The sequence below is a fragment of the Gobius niger genome, assembly GCF_951799975.1.
Source record: "Gobius niger genome assembly, chromosome: 11".
Lineage (NCBI taxonomy): Eukaryota > Metazoa > Chordata > Actinopteri > Gobiiformes > Gobiidae > Gobius > Gobius niger.
In genome coordinates, this window is record NC_136862.1 from 23,618,960 (window position 1) to 23,643,887 (window position 24,928).

A 24,928-nucleotide genomic window follows, 5' to 3' on the forward strand; every position below is an offset into this window, starting at 1 on the left:
CTCACCTTCACCCTTTAACTTGGTATTAGATTCACACAACTCAATTTTCACCTCCTGAGGGTTTTCATTTGTCACATCAGGTTTTCGTGGCTGACTTTCAGCTTTCTTTCCTTTTCCAAAATGTTCGTACATGTCTTCATCTGTCTGAGTGTCACTTTCATTTGTTTTCTTTGTGACAAACTTCACCAGTCGGTTTTTCGACACTTTCCCTGTGTGTGGATAAAAGACCAACAATGCTGGACTGTTTTTGTCATAACCAACAAATATTCCTTTTTCACACCGTGTGTCTAACTTTTTCTAGTCCTGTTTGTATGCATAACATTCTGAGCCAAAAGCTCTCATTCTGGACAGGTCCGGTTTCTTCCCAGTCAACACGTAATTTGGGGTTTGTCCAAGACGTCTGTTATAGCATCTATTTGTGATTATTGCTGCAGTTTGTACTGCATATGTCCACAAATCTTATGGTAGTTTGCTCTCAATCAACATACATCTTGCCATTTCAAACAAGGTTCTCCATGCTCTTTCTGCGGTCCCATTCTAATGGGGCGAGTAAGGAGCTGAGGTTTCATGTCTGATGGCATTTTGAGTTAGCAGTGACTTAAATACAGAAGCTGTAAACTCTGGTCCATTGATATGCATTTGATCTTTCCATAAGAGGCAACATCAGCAATTAATCTCTCTGTAGCTTCAACTGTATCAGTCTTAGCTTTCAGATAATAAGTGAACATAGCTCCTGAATAGTCATCTGTAAATGCAAGAGCATATTATCTGAAACCGTCTTTACCTGCTGGCTCTATAGGTCCAGCCAGGTCTGTATGAACAAGTTCCAGTACTTTAGCTTTTTCATCTGGATCTGTATTTCTGCTCTGTGCGAATTTGCCTTTGATACACACTTCACATTTCAGATTTGCCTTGTCACTTTTCCCTTTAATATTCATGCCTTCTGTGACACTTTCTAGCTGGAACACGTCATCGTAATTACAGTGACCCAATATTTCATGCCATGTCTGGACATCATAACACACATTACATTTATCAGCCTCGTTTAGCAGAGTACTTAGCTAAAATAGTCTGTCTTGTGTGTTAATATCAAAAGCAGTACCATTTTTGTGGACGAAGCAATTCTGTCCTTCCTTGAAGATGACGCACCTTGCGCTGTTGCCACTTTGACCGAAAAGATGTCCTGGGAAAATTATGGGACGTAGAGCGCCTCCTTCAGCATCATTTCCACATCGCGGCCTTTACGGTCCATTATGCGCACTTTGGCGGTGCCTTTCTTCAGCGCAATCCCACTGGCCCGCTCTCCATCAGCCAACTCCAGAACATGGCTCTGAGGCTTAAAGCTTGGGTCAGACTCCCCGAATCTCCTGATGTCCGTGATGATCTGCTTCGTCGCCCCCGAGTCGACCATGAGGCCCTTCGCCTTGACCGCACTGACGGAGTCCGGGACGGAATCCAACTGCACCTTGAATGCAAACGTGTGGTCCTCCTCATCCACCGCTTGCTTCACCTGGTCCCGCTTCCTCCGCCGACAGTTAGCGTCCTTGTGCGTTGCGCTTTTACAGAACCTGCACCACAGCCGCCATATATTTTCCAAATGCACACCAGTGTGTAGCCCCACCCACACCCAAAAGTAGGTAAATCATTTGGAACATACCAAGTCAACAACTGATATTCGATGCAAGTTGGCCCGAAGTAACAACTTTTTGAGTGACAGTGCAGGATTTTAGAGGCAGTTGTGGTGAATAGGTCTGAGCTCATTCTACACATTTGGACATTGCTGGAACATGCAAGAAAATACATAATTTTAGCATTTTTAAGCTCTGTATAGTCCCTTCTGATTTCAGACTTATTTACCATGAGATACAGCATAAAACCTTTGAGCCTTTATTTCAGATTTTTCATCTTTTATGGTAAATCCAGTTTGAATATTGGATATTGGTAGCTTTCTGTTTTAGTGTTTAACCAGATTCGCCTCTGTTGTGTCCAGCCTCAAGTAAAATGGAGCTGAAGCGTAAACTGATCCAGGACCAGCAGGAGGAGATCCAGCGCCTGAAGAGTTCAGTGAATGAGACAAAGGCGGAGAAGCTGCAGCTCAGCAGCGACATGCAGCGGCAGCAGCAGCTGGAGGAGCAGTGTGTGGAGTTCACCGCGGAAATCAAGGCTCTCAACAGGGACATCACGGTACTATTTATATTAGTAGTGAGATACTTTACTTTGTCTGCTTTGGGAGAAGTTTGGTTTGGACAGGGTCTTGCTGCACATTAAGACACAAATACAATACACAAATCCATGTATCCAAAGCCTTGCGTGAAGTCAGTGCCTATGTGACAATTCTGAACAACGCGTACACTTACTACCAAATCTCTCCTATCCGCACACATATACTTCACTAACTTCAACTGGAAATGGATGAAGGTTAAGCGTTGAGTTTAAAATAACCCTACGCTACACATTGGCTGTCCCTGGAGAGAGTAGTGAAAGGCATTTGTGCCAACTGGGCTTGTGTGGTCATGGAGTTGGAAGAAGCTGCGAGGGGTTGCCCGATAGCAAAAGGTTTACACATCAGCTCCTGAAGCATGCATTCCCTGCTTTAACTCACCTGCTCGCTGATGTCTTGGCCACTGTAAGCCGCATGAATCTGACGTTTCAAAACATATCCTCCATCCAGCCCATTGTGAGCATGCAATCTGGATGACTTTGAAAAAGGGCCTGGGGATGTGGAGAAGAAATTTGTTTAGGGCTTTCGAGAGGGCACCTTCTGTGGTCATCAACTCACGCACGTGGATGAACACGGTTCCTCCGCCTTACGAGCGCAGCATATTGGTGAGATCAATAAGTCAATTAAAAAGAGATTCCCTTCTGAGGATGTGTGCCACGTTTCTGACCTCGACACTGTCCTCAACGCCTCTCGTTTTCCAAAGACGGCGCGCTCCAGGAGTACGGCTTGGATGCTGTGGTTCGCCTTGCTGACTTTTATAGTTTAGACCCAACGCAGCGGTCTCACTCGTTGAAAAGGAAAGGATGATACGGGACTTTCGTTCCGTGAAACATGTGCTTGCAGGTTCAGGTAACCAGGCATTTAAGGACTCCTGTAAGCTTCTCATCAACACATACGAGGAGATCTTCTCAGACTATAAAACTCTGGCTGAAGTAGCACTTGCTGCCAAGCGCGGCTTCAGTCTCCGAAATAAAATAAAAACTGCACTTCGAAGCTGTCTGACCAAGTCAAAAACACAAAATCTAATGACAATCGCCTCGGTGTCGCCAGCCCTGCACACATTCAATTATAAACAGGCGAGTGCTCAGTTAAAGTCCACAAAGCTGCGAAAGAAGGTTTAATAAGGTAGGCAAACTCCTGTGTGCTCGTTCCACACGTTAATACAGATTGTTTTCCTGATTTTTTTTATGCTACTTCATACGTTCACAAATTCAATTTGTTTGTAAACAAACAGCTAATAAAGCATGTTTTAAAGCACGTTTTTGGTTATACAATTATTTAATAAATAGCCTATATTTCACACGTGAAAATAGAGAATGATGGATAAAAATTGGGCTCTGTCCGTCATAATGATGGGCTGAAATTAACTCTTGCGAAACCACCGATTGACAGCTGAAATAATTTGTGCCAAGCAGGAGTGAGCTCTGCAAAGGTTTTCAACAAAACAGTAGACATGTTATCTGGGCCAGTAGCTTTGTTCTTAATGGTTTGAAAGGTTTTTGTGACTGATTGTACATCAATTTAATTGCTGCCTGAATTCATGTCACAAAGTACATTGTCTAAAACTATGCATGCATTACCATTGTCTGTGTTATGCCGCATGTAAAAACAAATCATCAATCAAATCATTGGCCGTGGCCATTTCAATCTGGGCAGACAATGGTTTTCTTTTTGTGTCCATATTTGTAATGTGCCTAATTGAGGCATTCTTTCTGTACCGACTCCTGGCAGCCTGTAGTTGGTGATTTAGATTTTTCTGAGCTGTTCGAACACCTGACTTGTCTCTAGCATTAAAAGCAGCTCTTTCTCCTCAGGCATTCCTTCACTCCACTGTCAAAGTATGGTTTGTTGTTCAAATACCGCTTGACAGTGACTTGAGGGATAATAGAGTCAACACAGAATGAGATGTAATGTTTAATTTTATTCCAAGTCCTAGCCAGGTAACATTGTTGCTAAACTGCAACCGAGTACCAGCCTAGGAGCGTCCGGCTTCTTGTGAAGGAGACGGTGCGCTCATTCTGCAATTTGATTGGCTGCTCTGCCAGCATGTGCGCTTGGTGGAATGTAAACAAGGCACATGAAGATGTGTGTGGCCGCAGCGTGATGCACAGCCATTCCAAGTCCAGTTTGCATATTTTCTCCCTCACTGCGATGTTATGGTACCAACAGTCTCTAATGTACATGTACATATACGCAATCACCACCTCCCTTATCCCGGAATTTGCGTTTCTGTTCAGTCTTGTGTGTGTGAAGGCCGCAATTTGTATTAGATTGTCTGATACATCAGCCCCAATGAGGCAGACTAATGAGGCAGGTAGGAGTTTTTATGAGCGTGGGTATTGGAAAGAACCAAAGGGAGCTCTGCCCCACGCCGCCCAACCGACCTCTCTTCCTGGCTTTTCTCTTCCTACCGTGGCCTTGATCCGAACCACGGAGCATCTCCCTGGGCCCGTCGTCTAGCAGGCCGGGCAGAGATTGTACTCCAACATGCCGTAGTGACATAAGTCAGTACTTTTTTACCACGCAGTCTATTCAGTCCTTTGTGTATAAGTATGTATTGTGTCAGACCTGGACCTCCCGTCATCTTGACATGAACTAACATTAACATTTTCGGAGCAGATTCCCTCCCTAACTCCCATAACATGTCACAGTGACAGTTGTATAAGCCTGGATACCGTTTAACAATACCAGTATGGTATCGGAAGCAAAAAGGTTTAGGTGATACTGGTATCGTAAAAATTCATAGTATCGAAAGCACGTACTGAAAAGAAATATAAAATCTTCATATTGAAGTTTTGATGCTGTTGGTCATAGAAATGTAAAGGGATAAAAAAAAATGAAGCACATGCAAATGAAATGGAAGGAAAAGGAATACATTAACTTATTCATTCTACAATATATGACAAATTCATTCGAAAAAAGTATTGTTCAGGTATTGGTATCGAAAACCAAGTATCGTTAAAAGTACAGGGATCGGAAAAAATGTAGTGGTACCCACCCCTATAAGCCATGAACAAAAAAATATTGTGTTGTGTAAAACTGTATAAAATAGTATATAATCTGTGACTGCCAACCAACCATTCAATTTGTACCCAGGATGCCAAGGAGCAGCTCTCGCCTCTGTCTGCAACTCTGGACAAACTCCAGCAGGAAAAGCTGGACATTTTGGAGCGCAAGAGGCAGAAACAAGAAGAAGGTCAAGAAAAGGTGAAAGAAAAATTATCATGAGCTTCTCTGATGCTTTATTTACGTTCTTCCAGTTTTTCACTCGTGATAGAACGTCTGCTCCAGAGTAATAAAAGGATGCATTTCTTGTCTCAGTTAAATGCCATTAAGGATCGAGTGAAGGTGGTCAGCGCATTGGAGCGAGAGATCAGCAAATATAGCGAAGAGGGAAAGGAGGAATACAAAGAGGTTTGTACGCATGTTGGTGAAGATTTTGGATTCCATACTGATTTATATTGAAACGGATAAATAATTCCTTGCAGCAAAAGGAAGCAGAACTCCAAGAAACCAGCCAACAGCTTCATGAAGCCGATAAACAGAAAGAGAAAATCAATAAAGACATCGGCAACATTCGACAGGACATAGATACGCAAAAGGTAACTACTACTGTTTACCGGCTTGTTTTTGCAGTCCTGCATATTCATTCTCCACTCACATGAATGTATTCCACCAGGTGCAGGAGCGCTGGCTGCAGGACAACCTGACTCTGAGGAAGCGAGTGGAAGAGCTGAAGGAGGTGGAGGCCAAACGTGAGGCTCTCCTCAAAGACATGGGCAACATGCAGGTCCTGCAGCTCAGACAGTGAGGACGCGCCATTGCCACCTTTAAGCTACGACGTAGAACTGTTTCACCTCGTTGGTTTGCTTTTGTCCCAGAGAGCGCCGTGATCTGGAGCGGAGACTAGAGGACCTGAAGAAAACCCGCAGCATTGCTCTGGGGCGTCAGAAAGGCTTTGAGGAAGAGATACTTCATTACAGGTTAAAATGTGCTTTAGTCTGCAAAGTACGATTTAGGGAATCATTTCAACATTGTCTGTCCTGTCTGTTTCTATAGCTTGGCTTTTATCGACTATTTTTAATGTATTATGGAAGTCGGAGAAGAAATGTTAGAAGTAGAAAAACATCTTGGGATGGGAATGCTACATACACTAAAAAAGGACCATCTCATATTAGATTTATGAGTTTTATCCTGGATAAATAAAACAAAATTAAAAAATATGACTTAAAATCACTTCAATTGAAGGCATTTTATGTTGAATTTGAGTCTGTTTGAACTAATCTAAGAGAAGATAAAATGCTAATGCTCCTTGAACAATCATATATCCCACTTGAAATCAGACAAATTCTCGTTTGCATTTAAAATATTGCTTTTTCACTTGACGTTTTATCTAAGATGAGACCAAACCTACTCAAACTTAGTAATTTTGTGCAATTTCTACCTTAAGATGATCTGATGATAAAGAACTTTGATCCTGCTGTCGATATTACTTTAAAACATGCAAAGCGATGTACTGAGTTGACATTAGCCGTATCGTCATTCTGGTGAAATATATTACAATAGACGCAAAATGAGAGTTATAATAAGTTTTAACATGTTCTGGCAGAAAAGAGCTGCGCGAGGACCAGTACGACAAGGCGGATGAACGGTACAAAAACAAGATGATCATCATGCGGACCACCGAACTCGTCATCAAAGACCTGGATCTTTACTACAAGGCCCTTGATCAGTGAGTACACAACAAAAGCAATATTTATCAAATGAAATGATCACCGCCGTATTAGTCAAGCGCTGATACAGACGGATGACTTCTCTGGGAAAATCACAAACCTGTCTTGAGTGACACAAACTGAAAAAAGATCAAAGCTTTTGGGGCTAAACCACAAAGGCATGACGCTGCAAGCACTTCCTCTTTGTGTTTCCTTGTGTCATGACATCGCTGCATTACGCACATTATATTCACTTCACAATAGTGGGCTAAGTGTTTCCCCCCTTACCATAGAGCAGTGCTTCTCAACTTTTCAGGTGTGCACCCTTTAAGCAATGAAAAATATGTTCCATACAACGCCCCCCCCACCAGGGCCCAAAGCATTACAAATAAGCACATTTTATCTAAGGCTGCATAAAAGTAGCTTTGGAAGTGCAAGTCACCTTAAAGCTGCATTATGCAACTTTTTATGGGAGAAAAAAAGTTGATATTTGTGCATATGTGACTTTGTAGTGCCTCACGGCTGTATGAGTGTCTCTTCAACGCTCCAGGACCAATTGCTTTGTAGGTTTTCTGGTGAGAGTCTCCGTCAGCAGAGAAAACCTTCCAAACAATTGATCCTGGAGCGTCCTAGAGACCACTGTGATGGAAAGTAAAGGCGCCATTCTAGCCACTAGGTCACTACAAGGTCAAATATATACAAATATCAACTTTTTTTTTTACTGCTTAAAAAGTTGCACAATGCACCTTTAAACATAAACTGAGAAATTTAAATAGATCAAATAGGCCATAATGGATTGATGTCATTGTTTCGGAAATAACAGTATCCAGATTTTTCAAGTGCACGTAGCTTGGTCGCGGCTGACTGAACTTCCACTCGTTCCTTTCAGCCACAGACAAGCAGAGGCTTTACAAAAGGTCCCTAGGGTCTTTAATTAAAGATATAATATTGAAGATCACATTTGAGAAAAAAATAAACCAAATACTATGATCCTGAATTATTGATATTCCACGTAATGTTCTGTGTTATATACTTAATAAATGAAAACTACTTGACCATTTAATTTCTAATGTCGTGTTCGATGGAAATGAATGTTCAATGTAACTTTTCATCCTTTCAAAAGTGAAATTGTCCTTTCGTAGTGAGGTGAGTGATGACGTTTTGCCCTTGCCATCCTTCCTGCTCAGCATCTCCACCTTGATTCACTGTGGGCTGCTCTCAGATGTGGGTGTATTCTGAGATTGGGTTTTTGATGTTTCGTTTTGGTTTGTCAGAATTACTTATGTGAACCTATTGTGTAGCAAAATCTTATTAGATTTTCCTTTTATTTAAGGGCACACTGCGTAATATTTTGGATTATACTGATGCCAGCAAAACGAAACATGCTCTTAATGACCAGCTAGACACAGAAAATGCTATTTTTTTTGCAGTGGGTTATCAAAGAAAGGATTTTGATGAGGACCTAACCTCTTCAAATCTCACATCTGGCTTCTTTTATTAATCTTCTCCATGGAGACGACCTGGAGACGTGCTGCTCACTGTAAAGTTACAGTTAGGTCTTGTTAGAACTGAGCCGCTCACAGGAAACACATTTGTTGAGTCATTTTTAAAGGTATTTTTCAATAAGCGAAATGCTTGTGTTCGATGAAATTTGACGCACCACACCAAGTGACAAATCAACACAAATGAATTATTTTTACCATTTGATTTTCTGTTGCTTATTGAACATGTTAATATTTTCCAACCTGGAAAAAGAAAACAAGTAGGAACTCTTGTCATAAATCAATATGACTTGTTTGGCGCTCGGACTCGGAGGTTGAGGGACTGGGGAAGCTGGAGATGATGCAGAGGTGGAGAGAGGGGTCGCAGTATGGGAAGGGAAGTGGATGAGGCTGTGTAGGAGAAGGCTTCAACACAGGATCCTGGGCTATGATTGGCTGGTGATGGGTCTCACCAGGTTGAATTTATGCCTAAACATGGTGCTGCAGCAGTTAGCGCTCAACACTTCACAGCAAGAGGGTTCAATATCCGGACGAGGCTTTTCTGTGTGGAGTTTGCATGTTCTTCCACATTTTAAGGTGCCCCCTAGATTGCGACCCACTGCTCCAAAACATGTTCATGATGATTTGTATTAATATCAATCCCTCAAACGTTTTAAAAGTCTGTCATGGCCACTGAGCTAAGTACAAGCTCAAGCTGTGGTGACATTAGATACCATCATCCTCCTGCTTTGTGCTGTGCCAACAAACTGCCTCACCGTTTTTTCGAGTTTCAGAGTTTGATCTGATAAGGCTGCAAAAAGTGTTTGTTTTTTTAATTTCTTTTTAATGAACTTGAATGACAAACGCATGCCAGTAATAACTAAAGAAAAAACATTTAAACAAATACCATTCTTTAAAAACACAGACCAATCTTGAATTACATATCAACCGCTAAATATCAGTGCCAATGTCAACTGGAAGTGCGATGGTTCAACCCCTGCACCCTACATTAAGACACTTGCAGTTCATGCAGGGCTGAACATTTGTGTGCGTGATGATTGTTTTTGATGGTAGTAAGAGACTGCGGCATCTCCTTCAGTTCGCCTTACATGCGATAAAGTCAATCAGTGTTTTCGCTTTAAATGACACTCAAAATCAAATCACCTTCGAATATGGTTGTAGAATGTGGATATTGCAGCAATACCCGCTTTGTGTCATTTGCATGATGCTGCAGGGATGTGGAAAACCTCATAGATAAGGTTCTGAAGAAGCTTTTGGTTTTTTGTTATCAGGCTAGTTTCTGTCGAGTTCCCATTCTGATAACTGGACCATTTCTTGGTATTGGCAAAGAAAGCGCATCCACATTCGATATCTATTCGATCAATGCACAGTCACTCATTTCATCTAATTAATTGTTCCACTGCTTTTGTCGACAAATGAATGTCAAATTAGTTACTGCACTATTTGCTTTGCTGAATCAAAGCAAATGTAATAAAGCAGTGGTTTTTTGAATCACATTGTTGTCTGGAGAAAGGCATGAGGCCGAGAACAACATGCTGTAGGTAGGGTGACCACCTCAAACAGGAATGAAAGTGGGACAAGTCTTGTGATGCGGTGGGACATGGAGGGACAGACGATAAATTAAAACTTAGATTACATGAAGATCAATGCTGAAAACGTTTCCTTTTGCAGATAGGAATAGGCCACAAAATATTCTAATCTTTTTCATGCAAAATTCTTTTCTTTTTTTAATGTCTTAAATGTAACAAACCTATGCAATTATCATTTCTAAAAATGTGGAAGCGTTGGATTAAGCAGGAATGGAGTCAAATCCTGAAAATGCAAGTTGAATGTGCTTTGGACCTACTTTTTGTATTGTTGATTAATTTATGGCATAAACGATCAAGAAATGTAGGTGTAATGCTGACTTGAATTAAACGACTGTAATCCTTTTCAGTGACATTTATGGCCTTAATTTTGGCACAATTCTTTTCACAATTCAGAAAACTCGGAAACTCTGGTAGATCTAACTTTATTGAAAAAGTGGGACATTACGTACAGTGGATTGAACAAGTATCCGTAACCCTTTAACTTTTTGACATTTTGACACGCTATGGACCACAAACATAAATATATTTACTTGAAATTTTACATGGAAGACGCACACTAAGTGACACACAATCGTGAAGTGAAATGAGTATATCTGAAAAGTGGGGCTTGCATAAGTATACATACCTCTTTCCTTTAGGCAACCAATTGCCTCCAGAAGTTGCCTGATGATTTCTGAATGATCACATGTTGCCCTAATGACTAAATAGAGTCTACCTGTGTGTAATCTAATGTCAGTTCAAATACAGCTGCTCTGTGATGGTCTCAGAGGTCTGTTAAGAGACTATTGGGGAGCAGAAGCATCATGAAGTCCAAGAACACACCAGACAGGTCCAGGATCAAGTTATTGAGAAATATAAAGCTGGGTTAGGTTATAAAAAGATTTCCAAAGCTTTGAACATCTCTCAAAGTACAGTTAAATACACCATCTAGGAATGGAACTGGCCGAACAAGGAGAGCACAGACCAGAGCTGTTATCAAGAAGCCTATGATGACCCTGGATGAACTGCAGAGAGCTACAGCACAGATAACTATTAGTCGTACACTGCACAAATCTGGCCTCTGGCAGAGTGGCATTATTAAAAGAAAACCATAAGAAGTCCCGTTTGCTGTTTGCCAGAAGCCACATGGAGGATACAGCAGACATGTGGAAGTTCATTTGGTCCGATGAGACCAAAATGGAACTTTTTGGCCGAAATGCAAAACACTATGTTTGGCATAAAAGTAACATTGCGCAAGATGGTTCGAGTTAATGGGAAGATGGATGGGGCCATAAATACAGGGTAATCTTGGAAACATGTTGGAGTCTGCAAAAGACTTGAAACCTTCCAGCAAGACAACCACCCTAAACGTTTAAAGCCAGGGCCACAATGGAATGGTTGAAAACAATCAGTCAAAGTCCAGACCTAAATCCAATCAAGAATCTGTGGAATGATCACAAGCGCTCTCCATCAAATCTAACTGAGCTCCAGCTCTTTTTGGGTAAAAAAAAATCCAGTCTCAAGATGTGCAGGACTGGTAGAGACATACCCCAACAGACTTGAGCTGTAATTGCAGCAAAAGACAGTTCCACAAAGTATTAACTCGGCCCACTGTAGAATTGGGAAAAAGGTCTAAATGGCTGTGCAGTGCAGCCAAAGGTTAAGAAGTATATTCATTTAAGTCATTGAATGAATTGTGTCAAAAGTAAGGGCTTTAAATGTCAGTAATAAACAATACATTTGATCCCATCAGGCTGGCATCAAGTGTACTCTTAAAACTGAATTTGAAGAGTAATGACTTTATCTTTTTTTGTCATTTTTCAGGACAATTATGAAGTTTCACAGCATGAAGATGGACGAGATAAATAAGATCATTCGAGATCTTTGGCGCAGCACGTACAGGGGCCAAGGTGCAGTTTTGGTAAATGCTTGATGTTTTCTTCACTAAGTAACAAATATAAATAGATATTTTCCTGTTGTTTGTGCAGATATTGAGTACGTGGAGATCCGATCGGATGTGGATGAGAACTCCTCAGCCGGAGTCAAGCGCAGGGTTTACAATTACAGGGTGGTGATGGTGAAAGGAGACACGGCTTTGGACATGAGGGGGCGCTGCAGTGCGGGACAGAAAGTACGTATCCGTCAATCTTGCAAAAAAAAAAAAGAGAATTTGATTACAGGTGAAAATCTGTTACGAAATGACTACACTTTGCAAGATGGACCGGTTGACGATATTTTTTTTTAAATTGTGCTGTTTCCAACAAATTTCCCATTTTTTTATGAGAAATTGGTTACGTTGACAGAACACTTGCATTCTTGAGGCATGAGACGCAGAAAAAAGCAATAAAAGCCTCACTTTGAGGTCTGTTCACTGTAGGTGCTGGCATCCTTGATCATCCGCCTTGCTCTGGCTGAGACCTTCTGCCTGAACTGTGGAATCCTGGCCCTGGATGAACCCACTACAAACCTGGACCGAGAAAACATCGAGTCCCTGGCCCACGCACTCGTCGAGTCTGTACTACTTTAAACCTTTTTGATATATAGATTGGGTTATTTCGCATGGAGGATAGCGGCTCATATTACTTTGTTGTTTAACCAACTTCTTTCAGAAAAGGTGCCTCTCCCACAATCACTCCTTTAGCGATTGAAAAGTGCGACAAAATAGTTTCACTCAGACAGAGAAGAGACGTGTTATCTTCCTACATTCACACAGTTTGGGCTCATTTTGGTCGATTTTGTGAGTTCACCAAATTACGAAAATCCATCTCGTGCAGCTCACGCTAATCTGTATGAATCCATCCAACTGGTGGGATGAGACAATTATGTGGCAGTATTTCTTAGCTTTACACTTGCAAACAATAAGAAGTTTTATCAATACTTGTGAACAACAGGATAATGCCGGAAAGGTATTCTGCTGCAAATCTTTCTTTACCTTAACCTCTTAACCCCCACCTGAACCGAGCACATTTTCTCTAGTTCGGCATTACCCAAATAGAAAATCTTTCAAAAAAAAAAAAAAAGCATCAAAACGAGGATGAAAAAGCAACAAAAAAATGGACAAATAAGTGACCCCAACAGCACAGCGATAAAAAAAGGCTATAAAAAGGCAACAAAAACATGACCACCGGGGTCATGTGGGGTTGGCGCTTAATTTTTTTATGAAATGCAATATGTGGCGGCCGGTGTTGATTCTGTGGCGGTTAGTCTATGTGTGGGAAACACCAGTAGTTGGCATTGTAACCTTTCCTTTGGCAGGTAACAAATGACACACTAAGACGGGTCTTAAACTTGCGATCACGACAATGCATTGAGTCCTTTAGCTGTGAAGTCCAGTAAAAGGGAGTCAGTTATTTAGGCTGTGTAATCCTTAAACCTAATCCTGTAATCCCATGGAGAGGGATTGAATTGAAAAGGGATACATTACTTTGAGTTGTATGGCTAATGTCAATAGAATCCAGAGGAATGTCCAGAGGAAGCACTTGTTGATTGGAAGTTGGATCCAAATGCTACAAAAGTGACGAAAACACGACAAAAACGCTTCAAAAATGTGACAAAATCACAGCGACGACGTGACAAAAAAGTTCCAATCACGATCTGTCAAATGAGGCGCTACGCTGGTGCTTTTAGATTTGGGTAAAGCCGAACTGGAGAAAACGTGCCTGTCCGTAATATACACTCATTACTTTTTACTTTCTACAGTGACCAATAAGTGAGTAAGTCATTTTGACGTTGATTTTCTGTCTTTCCTCAGAATCATCAAAAGCCGTTCCCGTCAGCGTAACTTCCAGCTGCTGATCATCACTCACGACGAGGACTTTGTGGAGCTGCTCGGGCGCTCCAGTTACATCGAACATTTTTACAGGATCCGCAAAAACCAGGACCAAAACTCTGAGATCACCAAGTGCAGCATCTCCTCACTTGCCTCCTATCTGCACTGAGAAGCTTTTGTCAGACTCAAGAAAAGATACGTTTGCCATTGATGTCTGTCCTTGTTAGACATTGTTGCCAAGTTTGGACTTGTTATAATCCTGTTTCAGACCTGGTTTAGTACTCAGAGAGATGTTATTTTATTTGGCGGCAATGGGTGTGAGAGATTTTTAGAACCACTTGATCCGATAGGATAAATTTGTGCCTTTTGAGAATTAGTCTCCATATATTCCATAAAAGCCGGACTTCAGTGTATACAAATCCCCGTATTTGCAATAACTAGAAAGTGCTGATCAGTAACTAACACACTAGTACCCTGGAATGGAAATATATTTAGCATTTGTGTTTTTCGACTCCCATCTTACAAGAACTTTTGCTAATACTTTTTTTTTTTCTTTGAGTAAATTCTCAGTGCCTTGTGAAGAAAAATTAATACAGCCTATAGACACTACTATAGTGCGCTTGTTTCTCTCAAAATGTCAAAGAATGAAGAGGAAAAAATTTGAATGCTCTTTGTGTTAAATTTTGATATCTGTATTTTGCTTCAAAAAAGTGAAATAAATATTGCTTTCCCCATCCTGTCAGCTCTATTGGCTAGACCCATACATTTATTTGACTTCTTTGCAACTTGATATCTCAGTCTTGGTTTTTTGCAACCACATGTTATCACCCGTGTTGATCAAATCTGTTCGAAGAAAAAAAGAGAGAGGAGAAAAAAAAAGAGCGTGGGGTGTTTCTGCTTTATAAGTCGTGTTTGCCTACAGCTCAGAACAAGTCTGACATTTGAAGGCATCGAATCAAATCTCTCAAGATGAGGATATCACTGTGTTTCCTGGCGTGTGCAGCTGTGGCACTTGGGGTCACCCTCGTCATCGCTGCGCCTCACCCCCACCAGAGTCTCAAAGAAATCTACGACCAAATTGAAGAATTCATGAAAGCCTACAATCAGTCACGCCCTCACGTAAGAACATTTGTAAAGTTATTCTGATAGCTGTTTTTTGCAATATGATGAAACTTTTCTTTTTTAATTCTTTTTTTTTATTTGTCACTCTTGTAGACAGAGGAGTATGTGAACAGTGCTCGTGAATTTGCTGAAGGACCCGGTCGATGTGGGGTAAATTGACTTTTTTTTGTATTTATTGCCATGTCTATAGACTTTAGAACCAAACTTGGGTTACTGTGGAAAGATTATATAGAATATGCAGGACTTTTAACATCTAAATCAGCTCAGGGACCAATATTACTCTGTTGGTGAGATGCTTTTTGGACGCCATACCCAGACTGTCCATCAGAAGACCTTTAGTCTGCACATGGAGGGGGCTGCAGATGTCATTTGGTCGTCAATTCTGTACTCATGGATTTCTTTTGCTCTTTAGAAAAAGTTCTTCTGCGCCGCACGTAACAACCTTCACAAACACAGCCCAGAACACAAGAAGATCACCACAATTGTGAGAAGCCTGAGGAACTACTTACAGGATAAACACGTGAGTAAAGATAATATTTGCATGTCCTGGCCAGTTATAAAAGCTGAGGTTTTTAACTCTGTGTTTGCTTTTAGGTCAACTGTACCCAGGCTCTAATGAACACCACACATACGACTCAGGAGCTGCCGTTGCCTCAGTTTTTGAACGACATTAAAGTGTGTATCCAATGCCGCAACTTGAATGCCACTTCGCCAAGCTGTTAGAATGATTTATGATCAGTCAGAATTATTTATTTTATTTTATTATATTTTACATATATATTACTTTTTGCACTATATTTATCAGTTTATTTAACAGCACCATATGTGGCCTATTTATTTTGTTAAGAATACATTGTTTTGAATAAATGTGTTTGCATTATATGGTTGCAGAATACTTTATTTCGGTTCATTCAGATTATTCTTCTAAGGCTACATTCAGCTTTGACCACCAGGTGTCACCAAACCTTCATTAAAAGCTGTTTAGTAACGAACACCTCCAGTTGGAAGAGTAAGGGGAATTCCGAATGCACATATTTGGCATATTTGAAACAGAACAATCCCCGCACCTCTTGGGCCTATGAAGTGTCATTTTTCGTTCATCACGATTGACCACACATTTGCCTATAAGTCTATACAATTTATTTATGCCCATTATAAATCCATATGGAAGCGTTTAGAAGTTTAAATGCTCTTTTAAATGTTAATGCGTGCGTAAATCATTCACAGTCTCATCCAAAAGCCCATAGTCTCTATCCCTCTGTTAAACGGGACGGTCCAGAAACGGCTCGGGGTGCATCCTTGGTGCACGCGGGACGGTGGACCATCTCCCTGACGGTAACATGTTTCACCACTCTTTTCCCGCTAGCCCCGGACAATGTAGCTGTCAGCGGTGACTTGATGCGATGTGAGAGCTCCGGGCCGGCCGCGCGCGCTCTGCAGCGGCAGCGGCGGGTGCGTCATGGAGCGACGTGTAGGCGCGCAACTGAACCGTGAGCGCCTCATGACTAAATAAAGAGAATCACTCGACTTTTCACCGGGTCTTTTTATAGAACAGTTATGGTATTCCCAATACTGTGCTTAAACTTCCCTTGCGTCTACTTTTTGTAGCCAACAAAGATGAAAAATGCCAAATTGATATCGGAAAATTGCGTTAATTTAAATAGCTATTTATTTGACTGGATCACAATGAATGACTTGCCAACCCTGATACGGAAAGTATCATGATTCATCTTTGTGAATCATGTAAATAGGATGACAGCAGAATACAAGAAGTCCCTTTGTGCTTCCTTATGAGTTGTCAAGAGCAAAGTCTTGCAGCGTAGTTCATGTTTAGCCTGCATGTCCTTGACCATGACGCCATAGATTTGGAACTGGAACCACAATCTTGTTTTCTTTTCTTTTTTAAAGAGGGGGTATTATGCTTTTTTCAATCACATAGCACCAGTCTATATCACAATGATGACCAAACCTTCTGTTGGTCTGTAAATGCAGTAAATTAGAATAACTGCCTCATATAAAATTGCTCTCTCAAAATGGCTGTAGTGAATGTCTTGAAATAGGCCTCTGTCTCTTTAAGAACCTCTGATCCTTTCCGACACGCCCCCTCGCTGTCTGTGGCATCAGTGGGGAGGGGGTTCTGCTGAGGAGCAGTGGTTGGTTACTCGGCTGGTGACGAAAGCTCGGAGGCGTCTCCAGGAGGTGGGGGCGTTCCTAGGAGGACTCAGGCAAACCTACCCCTAAAATGGCTGCCATCAGAGTTTTTACAGATGACTCAAAAATACGTGAATGTGCCAAGGCAACACTTCAGGCATGTTTTTAATGAGGGAATGACATAATAACATGATGTAAAGCTTGAAAAAGTCGATTTCGCATAATACCCCCGCTTTAAAGAAAACAAAAACAAAAAACATGTATGGCTTTTGAAAATTTTAATGGAACAAATAAAGTTCAAACACGGAAAAAGACACACTTGAACTATGAGGGACAGCTGTAGCAAATGAATGAGGTAGGCAGAATAACCGAGTTCAAAACTCATAGCTTTGTAGACTTGATTGAATTTGTGTCTAGCATGAACCTTTACAAACTGGATAAGGCCAGTGTGCTGATATGCATGGCTATACCTACCGTACTTCTAGGTATTTGGACAATTTCTTCTGGTGGTTTTGAATGGTTAGATTTTTTTTGCTTTTTGTTTTAGTCATAATGGCCTGGTTAAGGTCACGTTCATTATTTGGGGCCCACTTTAGTTTGATAACCACTGTGCCAAGTTATTGGGACGCACACTTTACAATCACTTATATGGTATGATGGCACACCATTGGCTTTGTTGGTAAAATCAAATGCATTTCCTCTTACTCCATAGCGCAGTCTGGCTGTGTGTGTAGTTGTATGCCACTCGTGTTGCTTCCTCCATTGTGTTTTTCCTCGTGGATTAGCCCGAGGGGTGTCTGCGGGGCCTGGGACCACTGGGAGCAAGGGAGGGGGGGGAGCTAACTCTGACTCTGCTGCAGTGTGGCGTCCTCCAGGGGCCCCGCTCTGTCCCAGCCTGGCTTTTTTATGTCTTGCTTCAAAGGCACAAACCCATAAGAGAGACAAAGAATAGTTAACATTGTTCTGTTGATACTGCAAGCATGGAAAGGTGACACGGCTGTAGCTCTAATGAAGGTTGGAACATGTCTGTAAATTCAAAACATTTCTATTTTTTATACATTAGTTATTAAGATCAATTTAAAGGGAGATTTGTTGCAGCTCTTGCTTGGTTGTCTACACTCATGCAGCACTATTGAAATAATTCAGCAGACTTGAGTGGAGCGGAGCAGTGATAGGGCGAGACCAGTTCTCATCAGCCTATAGGCCGGAGGTGCCGTTTTGGGACGTTTCCTCTGCTGCTGGCTCCTCATGGGTGCCGCCGCTGTCGCCCAGGTTTACCGTCACGGCGAGCGCGATGGCAGGGCTGACCTCACCTTGATGTGATCGAGGTAGAAAAGGGAACAATAAAACTTGAGACCGACAGGATTTCACTTGCTTTGTTTTCCATCATGGATTGAAAACTTTTGTGGTTCTTACCTGGGCTGTAAATTTACTATAATATATTTTCATACTTATTTATTTCATCACTGTCACTGTCAACTTCTTAACCTTTGACAATCGTCCACCTTCTCATGGTAAAACACCACAGCAACTTTTCCCAAAATCATAAGGGGGGGGGGAAGGATTAAGGCACAAGCAACCAAGGTATTGTCTCGGGGAAAAGGAGTTTTGTCCTTCGGGAAAGCGGGCATTAGTGTGAAGAAAAAGACGAATTATAAAGTATTTCTATTGATTGTGAACTGACAAGCTTGTTGTTTACATTCCCGTGACAGTATTGCTCCCTGAAAGTTGTGATGCATTCTTACAGTACTGAGAGAGCCTTGATCAAGGTGACTAATGACATCAGGCTAAATGCAGACGCAGGCAAGGCCACAGTTTTAGTCCTGCTGAACCTGAGGACCTGAGACCGGGACCGTGGGATCTTTCTTACTAGAGAGGTTACAAAACTGGATGTGACTCTCTGGAAAGGCTCTGGGGGGAGGGGTTTGTGTCTTACCTTCAAGACAGATACACTGTGTCGAGGTTAGTAGCTGTGTCTCGGACCGGATGGCATTCACCTGTGGGGTTCCTCAGGGGTCAATTCTGGGGTCCCTCTTGTTCAATCTGTACATGCTTTATTGGGTCAATTAATATCCAGTAACAACGTGTCCTGTCACGATTACGCAGACGATGCTCAAATCTATGTTTCTGTTTATGGGTCGATCACCAGGGTACAAGGAGACCAAGACCAGGAGAAAGTTTTAGGTTTGTTTATTTCGTAAAACCACTACTAAAATTGATTGAGGAGCAGGTTAGGTAGATGGGGTTCAGCTGATGCCCTTAGGAGTAGGAGGAGCTTGGTGGGGACATGGTTGGAAGGAACTTGAATGGGCTTAGTGAAGGGCTCTTTTCCAGGGGTCCAGGCTGAACGGTCGGCATACTCCGCAACATGGCTCGTGGTCTCTGTACTGGTAAGGTGCTATGACCCCAGCAACCACACGCCGTCCCAGCGGAGCAGCTGACTTGCCCTCAGACTGGCCTGGACCCCTGGTGGACAAGACCAAACCAAACAATGAGGGCAATGTTAAGAAATAAAACATTCAACTAATACATCTTCATTTATGAACAAGCATGAGTGAGGCTACTGACCTGGTGGACAAGACCAAACCGAACAATGAGGGAGAACAAAAGGTGCACAGGTGTTTTTAGATTAAGGTCCCGCCCCTACTAACTTAAGACATGGCCATTGGCCCACTGCAAACAAAGAAACACCCACAAAAGAAAATCACACCCAACTTAAAGTGGCAGTAAGGGAGATAAGGGAGACAACCCGTTACATTTCACTTCTGACAGCTGGTGAACATGGGCCTGTAGATACACTGTGCCATTGCATCAAACACAGTTTTGGATTCAAAACAACTTCCTCCAGTTAAAAACAGTTAATCATTACATTTTGTCTTTGGCCACAAAAACACAGAGATGTTGTCATTGGTCATCTTGAAGCTCCTTAACTAGAACCTAAAAATCAAGTTTGAAATCGAGGGGTAATCATTACATCAGCGGCCTATTACCGTCTAAAAACACATTGCTAAATTGCTAAATTAGTGTCTAAACCGGACTAAACCCGCTTAAACTGTTGTAAAGACCTGTTCACTGGCCTTTCCAAACGAGCTGTGAAACAACTGCAGTTTATTGCTGTCCGTGGGAATGCAAAATAAGTGTTAAATTAGTTTCTGTATTTTGAATGATGTAGTTCATTTTAGAAAAACTATATACAAAACATAACCTGCTGAATTATAGGCAAGCTAGTGGCTCTCTGCTGGTCCATCAAAGATAGGTTGTCTGTGCAGCTCCTTCATAAGCAGGGAGAGGAATTCTCTCTTCGGCCCACCAGTGTCAACCCCTTCCTCGAACCTTCCAGCATCATCAGAGAACTTAACTAGGAGATTATAGTTTTCAGAGAATGTTCCCCTTTTGAGTCCCCGAACAGCTCCATCCCAGATGTCAAATCGACAGATGTTAAATCTGCTGACATGTTTATGGTCGATCTGGAGTATCAGATTTTGTATTATATCTGAAGCAGACAGCTGTTCCACCCTAAAACCAGATAGTCATGATCTATGTTACTTCACAAACATAATGTAAATGATAGCAGATGAATCTAAACAGTTGTTGAGAGGGTGAGTTGTTTCTTACACTGTTTCTTCTGGAGTCTCATGGCTTTTATTGCACATTTTATAGCACATTTTGGTCACGTTTTTTTATCGCTCTTTTGTTACATTTTCATCCTTGTTTTGTCTCATTTTTGTCGCTACTTTGACACTTTTTTCCCTAGAAGCTTTAGATTTGGGGTAAAGCCAAACTGGAGAAAATGTGCCCGGTTCAGGTGGCGGTTTAAGAGGTTTAAGGCATTGGGCTATTCCATTCTCGTTGCTCCATCATACACATCTTCACACTTCCTCACCTCCCTCAGTCTCCTCTGTTCTCCGAAAAGGGTTGGAATGTCCTGTGGCCCGTGTGCCGTTTGCATGTTGAACTCTTCTCCTCTTCTTCTCATGCACAGATCAGCACCTGCGACATCTCTAAGTGCTTCACAGAAAGGAAAAAGGAAAAAAATCACGCCACAGTGAGTTATTTCTAGCTGGGTTAGTCTCATTTCTCTGGGCACTTTGATAATGGAGAACACCTGAATAATGAATGCGAGGGATAATACTGTTCCTCCCAATGAAGAGGCCATGGCTAAGTGTCTCTGACTCTGTCTCTAATTTTGACTTACCCAAAGCCTCTTTCTAAAATAAATCTAAGTCGTTTATCGGGAGTAAGATCTTGAACAAACCACCTCAACTTTCACGTGTCATTGCAAGCGATGTATGCTCAGCTGCTCATTCGCTTCTGCATAATGTATAGTGAGTTCATTAGCAGACGCGTGTCCTCAAACAAACTATGAGAACATGAACATCACGAATGGTAGTCATCAGTACTGGGGAACGTGCAAAGCTTCTGATATACTTAAAAATTACTGATATTTTTGCTGTTGAAAAAAAAAAAAAGCCTAAATAATGAAACAAACTTGTTTTGACTTGTCTGGCTAACTTTACTGGGAGTGTGACGCCTCCAGCTCGTCTCCATGGAGATGTTGACCAAAGGCAGCCAAATATGAGATTCAAAACGGTTACGCAGTGTGACTTTAAAGACACTATACCAACAGGGAGACACTATCTCCCCGTGTCTGCGTAGGTTTACTCTCTTTCTTCTTCTTCCTTCTTCTTTCTTCTTCCTTCTTCGTCTTTCTTCTTCTTCCTTCTTCTTTCTTCTTCCTCCTTCTTCTTCCTTCTTTCTTCTGCTTTCTTCTTCCTTCTTTGTTTTTCTTTTTTTATTCCTTCTGCTTTCTTCTTTCTTCGTCTTTCTTCTTCCTTCTTCTTCCTTCGTCTTTCTTCTTCCTTCTTCTTCCTTCGTCTTTCTTCTTCTTCCTTCTTCTTTCTTCTTCCTTCTTCTTCTTCCTTCTTCTTTCTTCTTCCTTTGTTTTTCTTTTTTTATTCCTTCTGCTTTCTTCTTCTTTCTTTCTTCTTCTTTCCAACCAGTACAAAAGTGATTGATTAAATCTGTCCTTTTGAAGAATTGGGATGCTACAAATGTTAGGAGAGGATAAAATATAATATAAAATAAAATAACAAAATAATAAAAAATTATAAAATATTTGAGAAAAAAAAAACAGATATATGGCATTTAATTAAAAATAATTTAGCATTAATTTTCTGTCTTTTTTCTTATTATATTATATTATATTATATTATATTATATTATATTATATTATGGGCTGATAGTGCACTTTTTGTACCTCCACGGTGGTGCAGCAGTCAGAAGTCTCTCCTCATTGCATCTAGTATCGTTTCTTTTGAGTGCTCTTTGTTCCTCTATCAACCCAAAACATGCACAGCAGGCAAAAACCTCCGGCCAGGTTACCCCCCTTCTGACCATGAACCTTACTTAGCTCAAGACCAGGAGTTGCTGCACTGCGGCCGCACCACAAACAAGAGGACAATTCTTCCCTATGGGGTATAATAAAGTCTGCTGCATAAACAAAGGTACAAATAAAACAACTTTGGACCTAAACGCCATCGATGCATTACTTTTTCATGCTCCTCCTCTGGTCCATTTAGCCCATTTGCCTGTTGCGTCACCGCCATCACCTGAACACAAGCGCGGATGACATATATTTTACACTTCAGCGCCCAGAGAAACCGGAGACGCGGATGGAAAGCACCTACCTACGCCCTTCCTTTATACGGCAACAGACTAACATAGACTCAAGTTTCTGAGAAGTTAACCGTATATATAATATGCCCGATTTGGCCCAGGTCTCACTCCCCAAGGGCGGCGGCAGGTTTTGGACCTTTGACGCTGATCCGAGGCGACTAATAGAGAGAGCAGAGGTAGCTGTCTCTTTTCGATTCGGTCACATTCTCATTTGTTGCTACTGGCATGAGATGAATTATTAAGTTCGGGGTGTCTTCTCGACTGCCCCCCCCCCCCTCTCCTTCACATTCCCAAGCGCGCCTCTCCCCTGTCTGTGTGAGTGCGAGAGAGATAGGGAGGGGGGGAGTGTGCATATGTACGCGCGTGCATTCTGCAGCAATTAACCACGGCTTTCATCCCCATTCTGTCAGAAAGGCTCTTCTCAAGCGGACTCTCCTAGGGTACATTGTTGTTTAGGCTGGATCCTCATCTAGTCCAATCTCTATACAGTTACAAATGAGTGTATTATGTTTTTTTTTTAAGTCTTGAAGCAGCTTTATCCGAAAAGGGGGGGGGGAAAGCGTTTTAATAATGTGTAAAAATAAATTCATATTTAAAATTTCTCCTGAAGTTCAATGTTTTTTTTAGAGGCTATAATCTTTCAGAGGCGGGTGGTATGTGAACTTGAGTGACTTTGGAAGTAACTGTTAGTCCAGTTTTATCACTAAGTACTTTTTACTTCATCCATCTTGTTTTTTCCCCCCCTTGAGCGACAGTCGGTTTCTCTTTCCACTGTGAGTACATTTGTGAATGACAATAGCTTGATGTTGACAAATAAAATGGATCAAAGTGTCATTGATCAAATTAGCTTTATAGTATATGAAGAACGGTTCCTTAAATATAATTTTTTTGTGAATTTGTTTTGTGGATAATTACATTTTTATTTTACACTACCTTGATACATTGTACCTCATTAAATTTAGTACAATGTAATGAGCTTTGTATCAGTGTGTAATAACTTGTACCTATGGGTTAGATACACAATGGAATAACTTGTATTAGTACTTTGTAGGTACAAAATGTAATAGGACACGAGACCCTCAGGGTTAAGGCTTAAGGTTAAAGTTAGAGTTATGTCTTATTACATGATGTACCGACAAACTACAAATACATAATATTCCATTGTGTATCTAACCCATAGGTACAAGTTATTACACATTGTTACAGAGCACATTACATTGTAACAAATTCATTTAGGTACAATGTATCAAGGGTAATGTAAAATAAAGTGTTACCCAGAATGTTCATCCTGTTTTATGTGTCTGTCCTGTTACATATGTTTTGTTGTCCTTATACTTGAATTACTTTTTTTTATTTAGTTATAGTAATTTTGCACTTACTTGAGTAAATATCTGACTGCTACTCCCTTTTAAAATATATATATATATATATATATGAGTAGTAAAGGCTTTTATGAAAGCTTAACACATTTGTAATAACCCCTCTTGCGTTGCTCCATTCACTGAGGAAGTCCTCCATGATTCTCAAATTGAGTCGTCGCCCTCACCTCGATTATGGCATGAGAATATGCAGGATTGCTCTGAGTGTCTCGTGAATAATTGACATGCCCCAGTCACCACATGCTGCGAGCGCTCACAGGCTTCAGCTCGACTTACCGCCGGGCGCCTGCAGTATGATACTCATCGTGCATACGGGGTGGGCATGGCCCAAGGAATCCTGGGACTCAAGTGGATGAAGACATTTAAACATCTGTCTAAGTTTAATGCTAAGTTTGAATGCTTTTACCACATGCTTTTGGGACCGGTTTTACATGAACTGTTTCTTTACTTGCTGCTTTGCATCTTTATTGTTTTTCCTTTGATATCCTTATTTATCTGTCTTTAGTCTGTTTATCAGTCAGTTTTATTTTTGACTGTGGAGATTGCACAGTCAGAGATCATAGAGTCAGTCACTAATTAAAATGATCGACAGCATCAATTTCATATTCAATTCAATTATATTATATATCATCATCATCAACCTTTATTGCAGACTCGAGGTCCAGTTAAAAAACAAAAACAAACACACAACAACATTTAGAGCAGACAGCTGTACCAGTGTCGCCACAGTTCAGACTGATAGCGTGTGGCACTGACTGAATATATAATATTCAATATTCATATTATAATATTCAATTATCATAAACCATGCCCATGTGGATGAGCTAG

The 24,928-nt window shown here is 41.2% G+C and overlaps 1 protein-coding gene and 1 long non-coding RNA gene across 2 annotated transcripts in view; both read left to right on the forward strand.

Moving 5' to 3' along the window:
* Positions 1 to 14,318, forward strand: part of rad50 (RAD50 homolog, double strand break repair protein) — a 29,985-nt gene extending 15,667 nt beyond the window's left edge. The window contains exons 18-28 of the mRNA XM_079565940.1: positions 1,991 to 2,184; positions 5,318 to 5,428; positions 5,543 to 5,635; positions 5,710 to 5,823; positions 5,901 to 6,028; positions 6,103 to 6,204; positions 6,831 to 6,953; positions 11,828 to 11,913; positions 11,992 to 12,134; positions 12,381 to 12,514; positions 13,755 to 14,318. Of these exons, the coding sequence (XP_079422066.1) occupies positions 1,991 to 2,184; positions 5,318 to 5,428; positions 5,543 to 5,635; positions 5,710 to 5,823; positions 5,901 to 6,028; positions 6,103 to 6,204; positions 6,831 to 6,953; positions 11,828 to 11,913; positions 11,992 to 12,134; positions 12,381 to 12,514; positions 13,755 to 13,941 (1,415 nt within the window). The 3' untranslated portion in view covers positions 13,942 to 14,318. The remainder of the gene's footprint in view (positions 1 to 1,990; positions 2,185 to 5,317; positions 5,429 to 5,542; positions 5,636 to 5,709; positions 5,824 to 5,900; positions 6,029 to 6,102; positions 6,205 to 6,830; positions 6,954 to 11,827; positions 11,914 to 11,991; positions 12,135 to 12,380; positions 12,515 to 13,754) is intronic.
* A 637-nt stretch (positions 14,319 to 14,955) lies between these two features.
* Positions 14,956 to 15,611, forward strand: LOC306970050. The gene is made up of 3 exons (XR_013793374.1): positions 14,956 to 15,044; positions 15,307 to 15,414; positions 15,489 to 15,611. It is a non-coding gene; the product is annotated as an uncharacterized lncRNA (long non-coding RNA).
* The last annotated feature ends 9,317 nt before the right edge of the window (positions 15,612 to 24,928 follow it).